General features: G+C 42.4%; 1 protein-coding gene across 1 annotated transcript in view; it reads right to left on the bottom strand.

Annotated features, from left to right (window-relative positions):
* TG (thyroglobulin) overlaps positions 1 to 17,661 on the bottom strand; it is a 148,069-nt gene that overhangs the window by 116,929 nt on the left and 13,479 nt on the right. Inside the window, exons 9-17 of the mRNA XM_066566615.1 lie at positions 12,636 to 13,700; positions 10,490 to 11,077; positions 9,027 to 9,269; positions 8,555 to 8,692; positions 7,912 to 7,989; positions 7,472 to 7,584; positions 6,494 to 6,605; positions 5,577 to 5,777; positions 1,505 to 1,714 (exon numbers count right to left, since the gene is read on the bottom strand). Coding sequence (XP_066422712.1) covers positions 1,505 to 1,714; positions 5,577 to 5,777; positions 6,494 to 6,605; positions 7,472 to 7,584; positions 7,912 to 7,989; positions 8,555 to 8,692; positions 9,027 to 9,269; positions 10,490 to 11,077; positions 12,636 to 13,700 — 2,748 coding nt within the window. The remainder of the gene's footprint in view (positions 1 to 1,504; positions 1,715 to 5,576; positions 5,778 to 6,493; positions 6,606 to 7,471; positions 7,585 to 7,911; positions 7,990 to 8,554; positions 8,693 to 9,026; positions 9,270 to 10,489; positions 11,078 to 12,635; positions 13,701 to 17,661) is intronic.

Genomic DNA, 17,661 nt, shown 5'->3' with positions numbered 1-17,661 from the left:
AATGTAAATTTCTTGTCTCCCCTGGAGTAACACTGATCCCAGGCCCCATGGAGGGTTTGTTATCTCAGGTTCAGCACAACGGCAATGCGGTCATTCCACCTCCAAGTGGAGCTGGCTCTTATCCCACCAGGCTGGACAAGCAGCAGAGCTCTCCCTAATTCAGCTCCTCTGCAGGCCCTCCATGCATCACATACAGGGGTCACTGCTGGAGAACAATACCTCACCCCAAAAAGGAGCATGAGAAAGCCTGGGGAGCTTCCAAGGAGAATGGCAGATGGACACAAACCCCTGCTTCTTCCTGCAAGGCACAAAGGCCTCTCTCTGCTTAGCTTCTCAGAGAGTATTTAAAGAGCTGATTTAACACAGTCTCTAGATGTATACATAAAGAACAGGAAACATGATTTTTGAGAGTGAGGGTAATTATCCATTGGAACAAATTACTAAGTGTTGTGGTGAATTCTCCATTATTGTGAAGTTTGTTCAATCACCTTCTCATGCATTGGGAATTTCTTCTTTCTCCTTAAAACCATGCTCTATCCCAAACACAAATTACTGGGGGAAGTCCTTGGCTTACAGTAAACTTTACAGCAGATTGCCACACACTCCCCTCTGTCCCTCTGTGCCCTCACAACATTATCCCATGCCATCAGGAAAACATGGAAGTTATTTCATAACATGCTACAGAAACCTCACAAACACAATCACAAACAGACAAAAATTTCAGTCTGAAATGAAAAGTTTTGCATTTGGAATAGAAGAGTTTAACCCATTCTGAAGACTGTTTAATGGGAGTAACCTATTCTGGAAGTGAAAAGTAGCTGCAAATTTGGCAGGAAGACCTGCATTTCTCAAAGTTCAACACTGGTACAAATTTCCATTTTGACCAGAATGTATGTCTTTTTAAAATAATTGAAAAGGCCAACACTAATATTCATTTACATGAGCTCTGAATGGACATCCAATTCTTACAAGATTTTAAAGTGCTATTTTTTTCTTGAAAGCAAAATGTTTTGAAAAATACCAGAAGTCAGCCAAAAACTACAACAATAATCCTTAAGAACACACTGCTGCAAAAAAGATGCAGAAGTAACAGTGACTTGATTATGCAAATAAACAGTCAAGTTCTGCCAAATTCAAACATCTGGCACTCATCTGTTCTTCCAGGGCTAAGTAGTTCCATCAGAATCACTTATGGTGCCAGCATCTTTTAACTAACAAGAAAAATCTGCATATAGATTGAATAGCTATTTATAGCTCTATTATTACAGGCAAGAGGGACAGTTTCTGGCACAGGGGCCAGCCAAGAGCCAGAGATGAAGATGGCAGAAGACAGAACACATCTTCTGCACCTCAACTTAGCCACTCCCCTATAACTTATGGTTGTTATTCACACAGTATTTGTGTGATAAAAGCTGATTTTTGCACTGTTTACACAGCTCTGAGCCCTCCCCAGGCCCCAGAAGATCAAACCAGATCAGATCAGATCAGATCAGATCAGACATACTCTGGCAGGCCTGGAGCAGAGGGGCAGCCGAGACCCAGCGCCGCTGCCGTGCGTCGCACTGGAATGAGGTGCTGGGGGTGGCACTGTGGAAGCCCTGGCGACACAGGAGCTGGCACTGCTGGATGCTTGGAGCTTCCCCAGGGATGTTTTCACAAAGTACAACCCCATTGGCAACTGCTGAGGCACCAAATGGCAGAGCACACTGAGGACCTGCAGGCACGGGAGAAAGGGGAGATGTGTTAGGGGCCATGATGACTTCTAGGACAAAGTCCATAAATCCCTCACATCCAAAGATTCAAACCTAGACAGCACCCTGTGCCCTTCCCACTCATCAGCTTTGACCTGGTTTGAGGGCAGCTTGGTTCAGTTTACTGAAGCTGATGGAAAGACACATATTGACTGTGATGGGTAATGCATCAGGCCCAGAAAGGGACGTGCGTGGTTTCTAGGAACAGATACATTTTGAACAGTCATGACTAAATTTCAGCAGGAAATGAGAAGGAGACTTCTAACCAACAGCAGAACAAACCTTTATAGAAGATATCTATCTAACCAACAGCAGAAGAAACCTTTATAGAAGATATCTAGTGGAAACAGGCAGGGCCAAATAAACCTCAGTTCACCTTAGACTGAAGTTTGAAAGGTTTGAGATCAGGAATTCATGACTGTGGTGTCTGCAGCAGCACCAAGATGTTTGTAGTGACCCCAGTAGGGCAGAAGGGCAGAATATACATTATATATATATATATATATATATATACACACATATATATGTAATAAGTCTGTTACAGTGGGCTAGCAGGGTTTGAATGACTGCACTCTCTCTCTCTCTATATATATATGTATTATATATATATATATATGTATATATATATTTATTATATATATATATGTATAGATATATATATATAGAGAGAGAGAGTGCAGTCATTCAAACCCTGCTAGCCCACTGTAACAGACTAATTACAGTGATAATTAATTTTTACTAATCAGTACAGGCCAACTACTTCACTCAATATTAGCCAAATACCAACTTAATTGCTAAATATATACAGTAATAGTTAAACACTTGTTAGTTCCAGAGCTACAAAACATAAGAAGAAAAAAACAACTTCCTCACTTATAAATAAATACAGAGAAAAAGATGTTATCATATCATACAATTCACTTGCTTGGTGTATATATAGATCATTTTCCAAATTACAATGCTCAGATCAGACCTAAACTTCCTGATCATTGAAGGGAGGCAAACACTGATGATGGTTCAGGTCTGAGCACCCTCCCTCCCTCTCCCCTTCTGATGGAGATTAATTCCATAACTAAGCAGCCACATCATTTAAAGATCAATATAATATATCTTGTATTAAACTTTCAGTTAAAGTATTAAAACATTGCAGGATGAATCTCAAATCCAATGTGTGCAGTACATCTTTGTTTTCCAATTCTAAGCATTTCAATTCCAACAAATAAAAAAGCTTTCATATCTGCCTCTCTGAATTGCCAAATGCATATTTTTATCCAAGTCTCCTTTACAGCAACTTTTTTGCAATAACTCTGTAAATGGGGCCACTGCATTCCTTCTCTTCACTCATTGACTCTGTAGCCAGACTCTCTCAGTAAAGGTGGAAACCTGGAATCCTTGCTTAACAAACTTCAAATAAATCTCCCAAGCTTTTAGGACCAGAAGGCATCTCTGTAAAAGAGATAGTAATACTCATCCTGGCTGTTAAATTACAATAATATAATCTTTATACAGAGTATTTAAAAATCAGTCTTTGGTTTCTTAATTGCTCTAGCATGTTTCTATATCCAGCAATTTGTATCCAGTCTCAGCTGAAATGGGCTACAATCTCTTACTGCCTGTTCCACTGAGATTTGGTGTGTGAGCCAGGAAAATACCCAGCCCCCAAAGCAGAAGTGATCAATGGTTTCCTGGTGTGGTTCAGAGGTTTCAACTCACCATCAGTAACTTGCTCATTTATCCCTCTGCAGATTACACTTCATTTATATTTACTAAGCCTGTACCATTTTGTCATTGTTCTGTTTCTTGGTCCTGTAGGAGTGAATCAGAATCCAGATGAATACTAACACTTCCTTCATAGGTGTTTCCAAAGATTTTCACAAGGAAAATAACAACTCCAGGACCTTCTCTGGAAACCCCTCTCCTCTAACTCTACTCAGAGTTATGGGAAATGGGCATGAGGATGGGAGAGGCAAGAGGACTGCTGGGATACTTGGCATTGTCTCTCCAGTGCATGCCAGCTAGAAGAAGCTGCATTCTACCTCTTATGGAAGTGATTAAACTAATGAAAACCTCCTGGCATGTACTGGACACTCTGAGTCATTACTTTCTGTTTACAGCTGTCTGTTCTGATGCTGGAGGAGAAATTTATCATATTTTCCCACCACAACAGCTTATTTTGCTGAAAGGCAAGATCTCCAGAGTGGCAGTATAGTACTCCTTTTTCCTTTTTTCTGAACAATTATTAGTAATTCCCAGGTCTAGAGGCATAAGGCTGGGCAGACTGAGGAGAAAACTAACTTTTGATTCCTTTATTTTTTACACAATAACTAAGTTGCGTATCATGAGAAGTTCCATCGCTATTTCAAAATCCAGGGAATTATTTCAATCTTTATGCAGAAAAAAAATGAATAGCTTTCAGTAAAACCAGGCTTCCATTATATTTTCAAAGCAGTTCTCCTTCTCAGCTCAGTATTTTAAAAAGAAAGGTCATGAATCACTATTAGTCATTATTTTCTCTAGGAACAGTACAGGATGGCAGCAGCACTGTACTTGTGGTCAGCTCTGTTTCTCTGAAGAGCTAAAAACCTGCCTTGGATGTCTACATTCCGGTGACTACACCACCCTACTTTGGAGCTTATCTCCTCAGAGCTCAGTTGGCATCTTCACACAACCCCACAAGCATGGGGCAGATACAGCCATGGGGTCTCCTGCTGGCTTCTCATAAAATCCCATCCTCAGAACTCTCTATTGATACAAGAGGGTGCAAAGAAAATTATTTCCAAGATGGCTAGCAGTTACCTAGTTGATAAAAACCTTGCAGGCAATTGGGTTCACACATTCAGGTATTTTACAATAGAATTGTAGAATCATTAAGTTTGGAAATGACCTGTAAGATCATTGAGTCCAGCAACTAACCCAGCACTGTCAGCTCCACCACTAAACCATGTCCTTAAGTGTCACATCTTCCATTTGGTCAGTGAGCACAAGCCTGTGTTGATCTTTATACAGCAGAATCACAAAAGGAAACTGAAGCAAATTATGTGGTCTTGTTTCTCTAATTTTTTTTCAACCCTTCTCCCCCAAAACCAGCAAAAAACCTGAAAACAGCAGTGTCCTGCAGACAACTGTTGAAGGTTTTGTTTTTACATCTCTACTTCCCACTAACCATTACATTTTGGAGCATAGCCTTGTACAAAGTTTAATTAATTTTGCTTCACTTCAGTGATGGGAAAATGCATAAAGGACATTACAAATTAAATTTATCCAAATGTCTCCCATTTGGATGTCTCACTGGAAACCATGAGTGAATTCCAGTGCTTCACACAGCTCTGGTCATTCAGGAAATACTCTGTGAATATGCAATGTTTTGGCACATCTTTTACACAATTCTGGTCACAAGCCAAGAGTCAGAATGGCAGAAGCATACATTTTTCAAATTTTATTTTAGTCAGCTGAATGGGTTTTAATCCCAGAGCCAGCTCACACTGGAGCAGGTTCAAGTTTGCAGCAAGCTTTTCAGATTGGCCTTATAGCTGGGTTTCATAGCTCAAATGGTTTGATTCAACCAATTTTATGAATTAAAAAAGTCAAGGATCCATTCCGTTCTCCTTTTTCCCCTCACAAAGCACCTGAAGATAATCAGACAGCACGCCCAGGCAAGTCTGAAATCTTCTGTAAGACAAAGATAAGCTTGTTGCTTGAGAAAAAATCTCTAAAGGTCTGAAGAAATAAGATTAAATTCAAGTAGGGAGTGGAAAAATTTAGGGTCTGGGTTAAATTTCAGGCCTGGATTTGCTCACAAGTGAAATGCCTGAAGCAGGAACTCACTTGCACATTCCGGTCTTGCCCCATTCACTCGTGTCCCTGGCACCTCTTCTCCATTGCCAAAGACACACCAGCAGCTCTCCTGCTCCTGGCTGCACTGCACAGGGGAGAAACTCCCCCTGGGCCCCTCACACTGGGGGATGTCTCCTCTGGCAGCTTCTCGGGAAACCACTTTGGACTTCAGCAGGTTACAGAAACTGGGACCTGCAAAGAGAGAGATTCTTTGCAAGATACACAACAGAAGACAACAAATTGACCTAGAGACTTTAGCAGCAGTGCTTCCAGCTTGTTTTAATAGGAAGAAAGAAGAGTGACCTCAAAAACAAATAATTTGTTTCATTATAGAAGTGGGGAATTTACTTCTACTAGAAAAAAAAAAAAACATATTTTTTCTAAAGATTTAAGTGCAAATTATATTCTTCTAGAAAAACAGTTGGAAAAATGCTGTTATTTATTTTTCATTTATATATATTTTTTTTTTTTTACAAATGTGATGGTGTATGATTTAGCAGCTCCTACTTAGGAGACAAAAAAAAAATCAAGTTAGAAAAATTTAGCTTTTAGTAAAAATTTTTGATCAAGGTAATTTTAAATGTAATGATATGATAATTTACATTTTTAAATAGTTAAAATGGTGTTAAGAAATCAAAAATTAAAAAATGCATAAAAGTCTATTCATAAGTTTGTATAGGGTGTTTTATTTCTGGTGTTACGAAAGTAAAGGGTAACAATTCTCAGATACCCTTTTAATGTTGCTGTGCTTTGTATGAACCCCATCACTGAGGAATTAAACTATTAAACTATTTTAATTATTTTAAACTAATTAAACCTCCCATGGTTCACAGGCAGCATTCTGAAAAGGAAAGTGCACATGCTGCAGAGCATGAGGGATCACAGGAAGGGGGCAAAGCATTACTCACACTCAGGATTGCCATCCAAGTCTTTGCTGCCACGCTGGAATATTTCTCCTGACACAGGATCCACACACCAAATATCTGTGTCAGATCTCTGCAGCACAGTGTATTCTCCTGTCTACAAAGAATTAAGGAGCTGTCACTGCAGAGCAATGTGTTTTAGTACAGACACACCAAAGTCCATACCCCAAAGATTGGTTAAAATGCTTTATTATATTTACACTTGTCCATTACTAAAACATATTGAAAAGAAACACAAAATACAGTCTAACTAATTTAATAGATAGACCAGTCCCTGAGAGAATCAAGAATCATTTAGATTGGAAAAGACCTCTAAGATCACTGAGTCCAACCATTAAGCAGGATGTAGGCTAGAAGTCCATTGACATAAAGTCCTGATAACATCCTAGCTTGAAATGTTTTCAAAAAATGTGAAATGTGGTGCTTCAAGATACGATTTAGTGGTGGACTCAGCAATACTGGGGTAGGAGTTGGACTTGATCTCTGCAGTCTTTTCCAACCTAAATGATTATGTGATTCCATATGATAATGACTCTATTACATGAAATGTCTATTCCTTGCCTGTCTCTCTCCTGCTCATTGCCACATTTTGAGAGCATCACAGACCCTGGTTTTTTGGGACATGTGCACCCAGCTCCCCCCTACATTGTCATTCTCTCACAGCTCAGGCAGAAGGAGCACCACAAATGTCAGTCAATTAAGATGTGCCTTTAAAGCACAGCTCTGAAAGAGCACCAGGCAGAGCCAGCCTGTGGGAGGGAAGGGTGGGCAGGCACAGAGCTTCCTGTCCCCAGTCTCCATCTCAAAGCTATTTAAATTCTGCCTTCTGCAGGGCAACACCAGCTGTTAGTTTTGTCTTACCCTCTTCTTTCAGGTTAATAGAAATGCACAAGGAGCATGGACAGAAAGTGTGTGTGCATGGTGTAAGCAAAACTGCTTCTTCCCTCAGTCATGTGAAATCACCTCAAGGCAGCTGGGGATGAACAGATCAGCTGTAGAGGTGTCCAGCTTTGCACTGCTCTGTCTCCAGCTGGAAATGAGTGCATTGTCTTGAGATCGCTGACATGAAGTGCGGCCTGTCAGAGGGAAAACATTTTTAAAATAAAATCAAGTTTCAGGCCCAAGCAAGAGAAAGAGTTACATCACCAGCTCCCTCACACATCTGCATTAGGCACTGCTACAGTCTCAGGCAAGGCCACCAACAGTAGAGGGTCCACTCTCAAATCATGCAAGCCAAAATCACACACAATGATATTAAATGAATTAGCAAAAATATAATTCTTTTTACTTTTCTTGGAATGGCTAGAAGCAAGCCTTACTTCATGCATATTAGAATTTCCAATAAATATTAAAATTTGCAAGAACAGGTCAAGACAAATATTTAGGAAGAAAACCCAACTGACATTTGGGAAGTTCTGCTGAGCGTGAGACCAAGGAATCCATGACATAACGACCTCTCTCATCCACACACCAGCAGTGACCTGGCCAGGGAAGAAAAGCAGCTTCATTTCAGATGTGGCACTGCTGTGTGCTTTGTTGCATACTAGGAAGATTTTCACCCTCAGTAGCTCTATAGGAAGGGGTCAGTAAATCCAAGCACAGCTATCCAGGGGTAAGTAGAGCACACCTGAGAGCAGTGGTACAAATGGAAATGTAGCAGCTCTGGTGACACTCCCCCACTGCAGCCCTATCACCTACTCCCAGAAATTTGGCCTCATCCACAAACTTGCTGAGGGTGTGCTCCATCTCATCATCCTGGTCATGAGTGAAGGCATAAGGCAATAGCAACCCCTGGACCAACCCACAGGGAACACAACTAGCAGCAAGCAACTGAATATCTACTGATTTTTGAGTCCCAATGAGCTTCCACTTGAGTCCAGTCAATTTACACACATCTTGTAGACCACATCACCTTCCTCCAGTCTGACGACTACTGGTTTTCTATCTTTTAATTAGAATTCTTAGGTTTTTGCTATATTTTGTTTGGGTTGCTTGGAGTTTTTCTTTGTTTAGACAGCTCAGAATGTCTTGTTAGGAATTGCTCACCTGTGCTCTCATAGCACTGAGTTGGCTCCCAGTTTCCCAGGCTATCACACTGAGGGATGTAAGGGAAAAATCCCAGCTGTGCTGCTTCCCCAGCAGAACTCTTTGAAGTAAAGTGGCTCTGCCAGTAGAAGCGCAGGACTATAAAAGAGAAGTAAAAGAAAGTTCTAGTGCCCATACAGGATATATAAAATGCACACATTTGCAAAAATCTGAATGTTCCCTGTACTTCAGAAGATAAATTAATAGATGTTTTAAATACATAAATTAAGTGCCCAGATTTTATATTTGCATTGTGTCATGCACACGAGACAACTGAGATCAATTCTTAGGGGACAGCTCAATGACCCTGATTAATTACACCTGCTGAGTCCCACCTGCTTTGCAGCAAAGATGCATTTGACATCAAGTGCTCTTGCACAGATTCTGGGCATGACTCCATTCAGTTCAGCCCTCCTCTCCCTTCCTGACCCACCTGACCATGCAGCCAGCTGCAGAGCAGAGTCAGTGCCTGACAGCAGCTTCTGGGAGATCTCTGCCTCCAGCCCGTAGGGCCCAGCGGGGCGCAGGAGGTCCCTGTCCATGAGCTGGATCCCCTTTGCCAGCAGGAAGCTCTCTCCAAAGGCAAACTGGGACCCATTTGAGGCCAGGATGAGCTGCTCGGCCTCCTCCATAAATTTCATGGCTTCCTGCTTCACACCTTCACATATACCAGGGCCTGTATTAAAAAGTATATATTAATGAAGGGTATATTAATGACTTTCATCCAAATCCAGTCAATATTTGCATGTGAAAACTAACTGGTCTTTAATTAGCATTGCCTGTTTCCTTCTGAAATCAGTGTTGAATTGCATAACGAAACAAACAAAGGAGACTTGCCAGTGTTCAGCTGTTTAACAGCACAAGTCTTAGAGTGCCATAAGTCACACAAACATTCTCCATGCCCTGAGCCAAAGGCTTGATGTTTTTACATCCTTATTGGTTACAAACTGAGTTAATATGTCTCTACAGAACATCCACTCAGTTGCTGCCATTAAAAAATGTGGCTAATCACAAGTGAGAGTCAGAAAGGAAAATGAAGGTTAATCCTTTGGGTCTGGAGTAGTAGCTGGCACTTGGCCTGTCCTCTCCACACATCTACTGACCCAGAAAGGGCACTTCAATGCACTGAACCAGCTCCATGAAAGCTGCTCCTCCAAAATAACTCTGTTAATCTGCTTCATCCCTTTATTCCCCACTTTCCCATAGAACTGGAACCTCCACCAGTTCATTGTCCTGTCTCTTCTTCACAGCTGCAAAAATACCATGTGATGAGAACAATTTCAGTGATGGCATTTATAATACAGGTCACCTGCTGGAGTAACCCCAAAGAGGGCCCAGCACCTTTGGAGGAGGTGTTGAGACAGAGAGCTTACTGAACTTCCGTGCTGGCCTCAGTGACTTCTAATCACTAGTGACTTCTAATGACTTCTAGGGGACATTTGTTACTCTTGACCACTGTTATTCTAATAAGAAACAGTAAAGAAAATCCCTCTTGCTTCATTTTAAGGCACTCTTGAAAGTGTAATCCTGATTTTTCCATACAACTCTTCACACATTCTAATATCCTTCACCACCTGGATAGGTATCTTCTGCAAAAGCATTATATGTCCCAACTCCAAATTATAAAATTTACTCAAACTTGATATGGAACTTTATTTTTCCTTATTCCCAAAGCTCACCCATCACTTATTTACTGAAAAAGAGTCACCCTACTTCTGACACCCCTGGAAAAGAGTCACCCTACTTCTGACATCCAATGATAATGGCAGTGCTGATGATCTTTCTGACAAGTTCTTGTTGACTACTTTACAGCAATTGAAAGGACTTCCCTCTCTTGTGGCATAACATAAGAGACCAGAAAACACTCCTACTTACATGCCATTAATTGTTACTTACATGCTGGAACCTGGTTCACTCCTGCCTTTGTTCCTTCCAGCTCTCCTCCTTTGCTGTCAACACACCAACAGTCCCGAAGTTCAAAGTGGCCCAAAGGAGCACTGAAATCAGTGTAGGGTCCTGGGTAGTAGCTGAGCTGGTCAGTCAGAAGCTGCCAGAATATGTATGGGTCCAGCAAAATGTTCTCTGATGCACTGGTCAGGTTTCCCTTCAGCACCTGAGGTGGGAGATCCGTGAAGGAGGAATACATGGAGAACGTGGGGAAGACATTCTGGTGCCCAGCCTCATACAAAGCTTTAACAAAAGTTGAAAAGTCTCCAGAGGATGCCTCCTTATACCCAGCTATTATGTCCAATAGGTCAGGAACAGGCAGGGGCTTGCCCTCGTTGTTCTCTGCAATCCACCTTTGGTACCACTCGAAGGCTTGCTCAGGGGGGCCACTGCACTGCACCTGCCTCCAGCCACCCTCATCATCACACTGAGGGACATGAAGGCTGGACAGCTGGGGCACAGCTCTTGGATCTGACAACAGCAACTTCACAGCCCTGAGAAACTCCTGACCAGCTGTGACTTGGCAAGCACTTGGGCCTGGGAAAAGAAAAACATGCACATCTTCTGAATGCACTGAAGATATACAATAGCCCTGTCCTCTAGTACAATAAACACCACTACTAAAAATTGGTAACTCAGCCCAATAATAACAACATTCCTTGCCTTTTACTAAGAGGGCTTAGCATTATTAAGGTCCCATGCTGAACCAGGGTAAGATTTCCAGAGGGATGTGAGCCCTCCAAGATGAATACAGATATGTTTTTTTTAAAATCTGTGAGTACATTAGGTACTTGTATTTCTTACTGGAGGGCCAGGTGTCACTAAATGCCTTCCTGAATCTGTTTTCACAGATCAGGTATTTTCAGATATACATGGTAGTCGGGTTGTTACTTGTTATTCAGCCAGTCAATGCAAAAGCAACCATCTGAATAGTGGGATAATTTTATTTCCCCTTAGACTGAACCCGAATCTTAATACTGTGTCCTCTCTTCCCACACTCTACAGAACATTGCTGCTGAATATAAAAAAACATCCCTCAAAATACTGGAGTGAGTTTGGTTTGGAAGCCTTTCCTGCCATCTCCAGAGCCAAATTTCACTTTGCCACCAAGCAGCTCTGCAGACTCAGCCAACCATGGAGTTCATCTTCTTTTGAGCACCAGAGAATTCTGAACCTTATTTTGGATTGTACTACAGATGAGTTGTTAGATATAAATCCCCTCTCAATTCAGATTATTATAACAAACTTCCCACTACTTCTGCAAACTACTATTCAAAGGAGCTCCCCCACTACACACCATTCTCAACTGCTGGACACTGCTATTTCCCCCAAAATGAGAATCAGGCTCTCCTCTTGGTCTATTCTCCCTGTTGATGTGTTGTTGTCAGTTCACAGAAACTTGAAAGACAAGTATTCACTGCCTTTGTGCTTACTTCCTTCTTCATATTCCATTTTTAAAAAGGGTAAGGAGAGGCAGTTCATAGTCTATCAACCTGATGTCAGAAGTCATTTGCAGCTCACCTTTTTGGCCTGACTTTGTGACTTATGAAAAACCTACCTGCCATTAAATCCCCCCTTTATGTTTGGAGTCCTGTGATATCTTACCGATTTGAGGATATATTCTTGAGCTAAAAAGGCTAAATCAAGTTCATAGTTCAAGGCACTGAAAATCTTAAGTTCTTATGAAAAGATGAGCCAGTGACCATGCCCAGGTGCTTTGGTCTGGAAGTAAAAGGGCTTTTTTTTCACTAGGCAGGGGTCACATTCAGTTCCACAGATGCTTCAGGTCTCCTGGGCATCATGGATGTTACACACTCCAGCTGCACACTGAGGTAGAGACATGCCAATGACACGTTCAGGAGCCAGGCAAAACCTCAGGCTCCTCTGCTTTGAGTGGGCCCACCTTACACCCTGACCACCTTTAGGACTGGGGATATCAAGGCTGACACAAACTGTAAAGCTGGCTTGCCTTCCTGTAAGGAGATGTTTGCATACATCATCCACTTAGTTCCAGATGTAATCAGATATGAAGAAAGAATCATTGAATTCCAATAAAAAAGAAAGCACCTTTAAATTCCGAGTCCCTAAAACTTACATTGCATTGGATTTCCAGCCTTCTCCCTGATTCCTGGAATAGTCTTGCCATTCAAATCAACACAAAAGCAATTTGATCCATAACACTGGAGTGGCAGAAAGTCTCCATTCTCAGTACAAGAGGGAATAAAGAGATCTGATCCTGCAGGCAGGCTTTGCTTCAGCTTTTTCAGGTTTCTCCTTTGCTTCTCACACTCAGTGGGGCACCTTGGGCGTTTGCCTCGACGTCTTGAGCCTGGAACCTCCTTACCCAAAGTGTCCAAACACCAGCACTCTCCTGCATAGCACTGAACCTCCTCATATCCCCCCTCCTTGGTGCATGTTGGAACAAACAGGTCCCTTGGCTCCTCAACACAGCCTCTGGATTCCAGTGCTAGTTTCACAACTTCACCTAAATCTTCAGCAACACTTTCAGGGACAGAAATCACTTGCTGAAGAAAAGTAAAGAACTCTGGTAGTTCCAGGAGAGAAGAAAGGAATTTCATCCGATTCTGATTGTCCTGCAGAGTTACTGTGCGGCCAAAGCTGCTCACAAGAGGTTTACTCAAAAGGGAGCTCCCCTTTGATACCTCCAGTGAAAATGCCTCAGCTGACTCCAGAAGGCCTTGGCCATTACCCATCTCTGACAGATCCTCTTGTGGGAAAAACTGGCCAATGCTGTACTTCCCACTAGTGCCAAGCACCCCTGTGAAGTTAAACTGGATCAAATTCTTCAAGAACCTTCCTCCAAAGAGGTTTTCTTGGAAACGCTTTGGATTGGCAGTAAATTGCAGTGCCACTCGAGCCAGTTCCCTGGAGGGGAACATCCCTGTGATGGCTTCACTGAGGGTGGCTTCTAGATCAGGAGTCTGGCTGGCAAAGGGGCTCTGTGCAAGTGGGGATGACAATCCAGAGTCCAGAAACAGCTCCTTGAAAGAGGGAGGGCAGGGCCTTGAAAAGCCATCAGTTTTGTCTGACTGTTTATCTGGAGTGGAAAACAAACTGGACTGACTGAAGTAGCCAGCAGGGCCATAGAAGAGCCTCGACAAGGCCCGCCGCCGCTCGGAGATGCACGATTGCTCCTCACCTAGAAAAAGATTTAGAAAAGAAAAAAGTACATTTTGGAACCTCCAGAACCTGTAATTCTATTGCTCTCTTTCATGCAGCTGGGGCAAAAACAACATTAAAATACAGATTAACTTGCTTCTCAACTATGCATCATGCACATTGTTAAGGAATTTGAAATGTTAATGCCTATGGTCTACGAATAAAATTCTCCATTCAAGACCCCAAATGAAGGGAAGCATTTCTTCCCCACTGCTCTGTTCTCTTCTCTGTGCTCTTTTACTGGTTCTGTTGCTTCCCAATGTAAATTTTCATCCCTGTTCTCACGGCTGAAAGAATAACAAATGTCTTTTCCAAATATTTTAGCACTCTAGTAGGATCCCTGCTGCTAATAGAAAACTCCAATGATCCAGGTGAAACGTGGGAACCTTAGAAGGAGAAATAGATTGTGGAAGAACACAAAGTTATTTTAAACAATATCCACCAATGAGAAATTTATGGATGTTTCCTAACTAGATCTTCAGTTTCATAGTGAGGTGCTCCTTGCAAGAGGTTTGAAAATGAATTGTTAAAATTAGCAGTAATAGAGTGCTAAGGATCAGATGGCATTAATGAATGAACTCTAAGGGAAAAAATAACAGAATTTCAACAAAAAACGTCCAATGTCAGCGTACTGAGGGTACCAACAGTGGCCTTGGGCACCCATATCCTGTGCTAAGCTGTGTCCCAGGTGTAGCTGCATCCAGCCCCATCTGTGCACTGATACACAGGCAGCAATAGCTACAAGTTAGGATGCAACACACCAGTGAAAAAGGACAAAGCTTAGGGCTCAAAAGACAGCAATAAGGGAAGACTTGGTAAATATAAAGACAGCAAGAAGCAAAGAGACAGCATGGTTATGGCACTGACTGCATGTCTGGAATGCACACAGCAGCTTAACTCACGTGCCACACAGTTACCTGTCCTTGGAGAGCAGAATTATAGACAAGGGAGGCAAAAGTAGCAGAACTATAGAGAAGGGGAGACAAAAATATTTTGAGGACAGAACAGCTTTTCCAGTACAAGAGAACATTCAGCCTGGACAAAAAAATATTGGAAAAGGTTTTTAAAAAACAGGATTCTCCACATCATTCACAATAGACAATTATTATTCAGTATTTCTCACAGTACAGAGAAGTCCAGATGTAGAGCACATAATTATGATAATGAAATTTATTTCCAGAGAGTTCTAGGAAGGCTAAAAGGTTAGAGGGCAATTAGGCAAATCCCTGGAAGGGAGGGAGGGGAGGGATGAAAACAATGATCTTGACTCAGCCTCCAGTTTGGGGCATCTCCCACCTGCAGGAGGATATTTGGAAGTTGTTTTTAACATTTTCCATGCTTCTCAGTCGTTCTTACTCAGCACCACTGCTGTCCCTGTAGGGGACAAGATGGATAAGCAGCTTAAGTCTGCTCCAGCACCAGCTCCCCTGGGCTTCCCACTCCATCTCCATTTATTCCACAACCAAGCAATATGATAAAGCAGTCACAAATCCTGTTAACAATAAGGATAAAAGCTGGAAACCTAAAAAGCTGCTAAAAAGATAAGCAAGTCATCTGATGTTCTGTGATTGACATCTTTCTCACTCCTGCTTTTGCACCCTTGTCGTGCTCTGCAGTTCCTGACAGGAGCTGAGGGCCCCTTCCCAGAAGTTCCTTTGTAAAAGAACTTTCTGTAGGATGGGCCCCTTCTGTTTTCAGTGTTGGCTCTTGGTGGTTGGAGGGATGAAGCACATTCCTCAGAGGGCCAATAAATTAGTGTAAGCCACAATTCCACAAGAACAGTAATATGAAACAAATGTAGGATCACGGGTCATAAACACTCTCCCCTCCTACCCACTGCTGAATCAAATCAAAACAGAGGAAGAAAGAATAAACACCAAAGGCCCTGCTGGCATGAATCTACTGCAGAAGGTCTGAAAAGAAGCACGTCCCCATCAGGACTGACTGGTGCTCTGACTCCTCCAGTGTTAACACTGCTGAGTGTGAGAACCAAAGACATTAAACAATCACAGAATCATTAAGTTTGGAAGAGACCTGTAAGGTCATTGAGTCCAACCATTAACCCAGCCCTGCCAGGTCCACCGCTAAACTGTGTCCCTAAGTACCACATCTACATGGGTTTTGAACATGAAATAAAACAGAGGAGAACTGGAGACACATACATGGCATGTAGCTGTCTGAAGACTTCAGCCATAACCTCATGAAATACCTTCTCAGGAGTTAATCTGTGAAACCTCTGCAGAAATTTTTCCCTGCTCAAATTTCCTGAGTCTGCCAATAAAAGCTGCAAGCAGCCTGAAGTCATTGCCCCCCTTTCTTCACTCCCTCCCAAAAAAATTATGAGGAGGGCTCAGCAAAGCATACTCAAAGAGAAAACAACCAGCTCCAACATATGGCAAGGACTCTCAGAGGTTCCCTTGTAATATCCTTGGTGATCAGCCTTGAAGGCACACTGAAGTTTTCATTTCACAGCAAGCCTGTGTGTGCCCAGAGTGCTCTGAGCACTTGGAGATGTGACACCTAGGGCAGATTCCTCCTTTTTCAGCTGCATGGGAAGCTGTGTGTGTCTCACAGACACAGCAACTGCCTTCCCCAAGGCAGCCCCCACATTAAGACCCCATGCCCCAGCCCTCCAGCACAATCCTGAATATTTAGGCAATGCACTTCGGAGCAAAGGTTTTTAACTTTCCTCCTCCCCCCCCAGCCCCTGCACATTTCTGCTGTCATTTCCATTTGGGGCAGTGATTTGATGGTGTATTCTCTGTGGAATCTCTCAAAGCCCTAACCTATACACCTTTTCTGAATTGTTTGTTGGGTGGTTTTTTACAGAATTTGGCAGTTTTCATGGCAAAACTTACAGTGACAGAGTTGGAAGAAAAAACAGTCAGAATAGGAGATGAAATTCCACAGCATTTCACCAAAGAAAGGAGGCAAAACACAAAATCACCATCACTTGCTTTCTTATATTACCCAAGATATTCTCACTTAACACCTCAGTTCCTGGAGTCCAGTGAAAATGCCTCAGCTGACTCCAGAGGGCCTTGGCCATTACCCATTACCCATCTCTGACAGATCCTCCTGTGGGAAAAACTGGCCAATGCTGTACTTCCCACTAGTGCCAAGCGCCCCTGTGAAGTTAAACTGGATCAAATTCTTCAAGAACCTTCCTCCAAAGAGGTTTTCTTGGAAATGCTTTGGATTGGCAGTAAATTGCAGTGCCACTCGAGCCAGTTCCCTGGAGGGGAACATCCCTGTGATGGCTTCACTGAGGGTGGCTTCTAGATCAGGAGTCTGGCTGGCAAAGGGGCTCTGTGCAAGTGGGGATGATATCCAGATATCAGAGATGCTAAGAAAAGCCTTGCTGCATGCAAAACTAAAAGATCACAACAGAAAATAAAAGCAGTATGATATTTAAATTATTAGAATGTGACTCTTAGCCCTGGGGAGGTTCCAGGATCTTTGACCACCAGAATCTGTCAGAGCTGAGAAAGGAGCTGGTCTGCTCTGTTCCCATCTAAAGATGTTATGAATAAGAAAACACCTATTTATCAAAAGTTACATAGTTGATAAAGTTAAACCCACTGTTACCAGTCCTTATTGTTACCTTGTTGAATATCAATTACTTGTTGTTCATCCCCTGTCAATTACCTGTTGGACTTCCCTCTCCATAGGGTCAGGTTTTCATGTATGCTACTTCCTAAAAAATGGCACCCAGGACTGTGAGGAGGAAGTGACATCAGAGCTGGTATGCAAAAGTAGGAACACTTCACCAAGTTCAGCAAAGAAAACCCCTGGAACAACGAGCCACCACAGAACTGAACAACTTAAGTGACGTCTAAGGAGGGAGGACCTCAGAGGTTGAATTGGGGTATGGAAATCCTGCTGCACCCATGAGGATGAAATCCCCAGCTCTGCTGCTGTGCAAAGTGGACAAAGCTGCA

Source organism: Molothrus aeneus, chromosome 1 (genome assembly GCF_037042795.1).
Source record: "Molothrus aeneus isolate 106 chromosome 1, BPBGC_Maene_1.0, whole genome shotgun sequence".
Classification (NCBI taxonomy): domain Eukaryota; kingdom Metazoa; phylum Chordata; class Aves; order Passeriformes; family Icteridae; genus Molothrus; species Molothrus aeneus.
The sequence above is the reverse complement of the archived record's forward strand: the minus strand, read 5'-3'. Positions and strand labels throughout refer to the sequence as shown.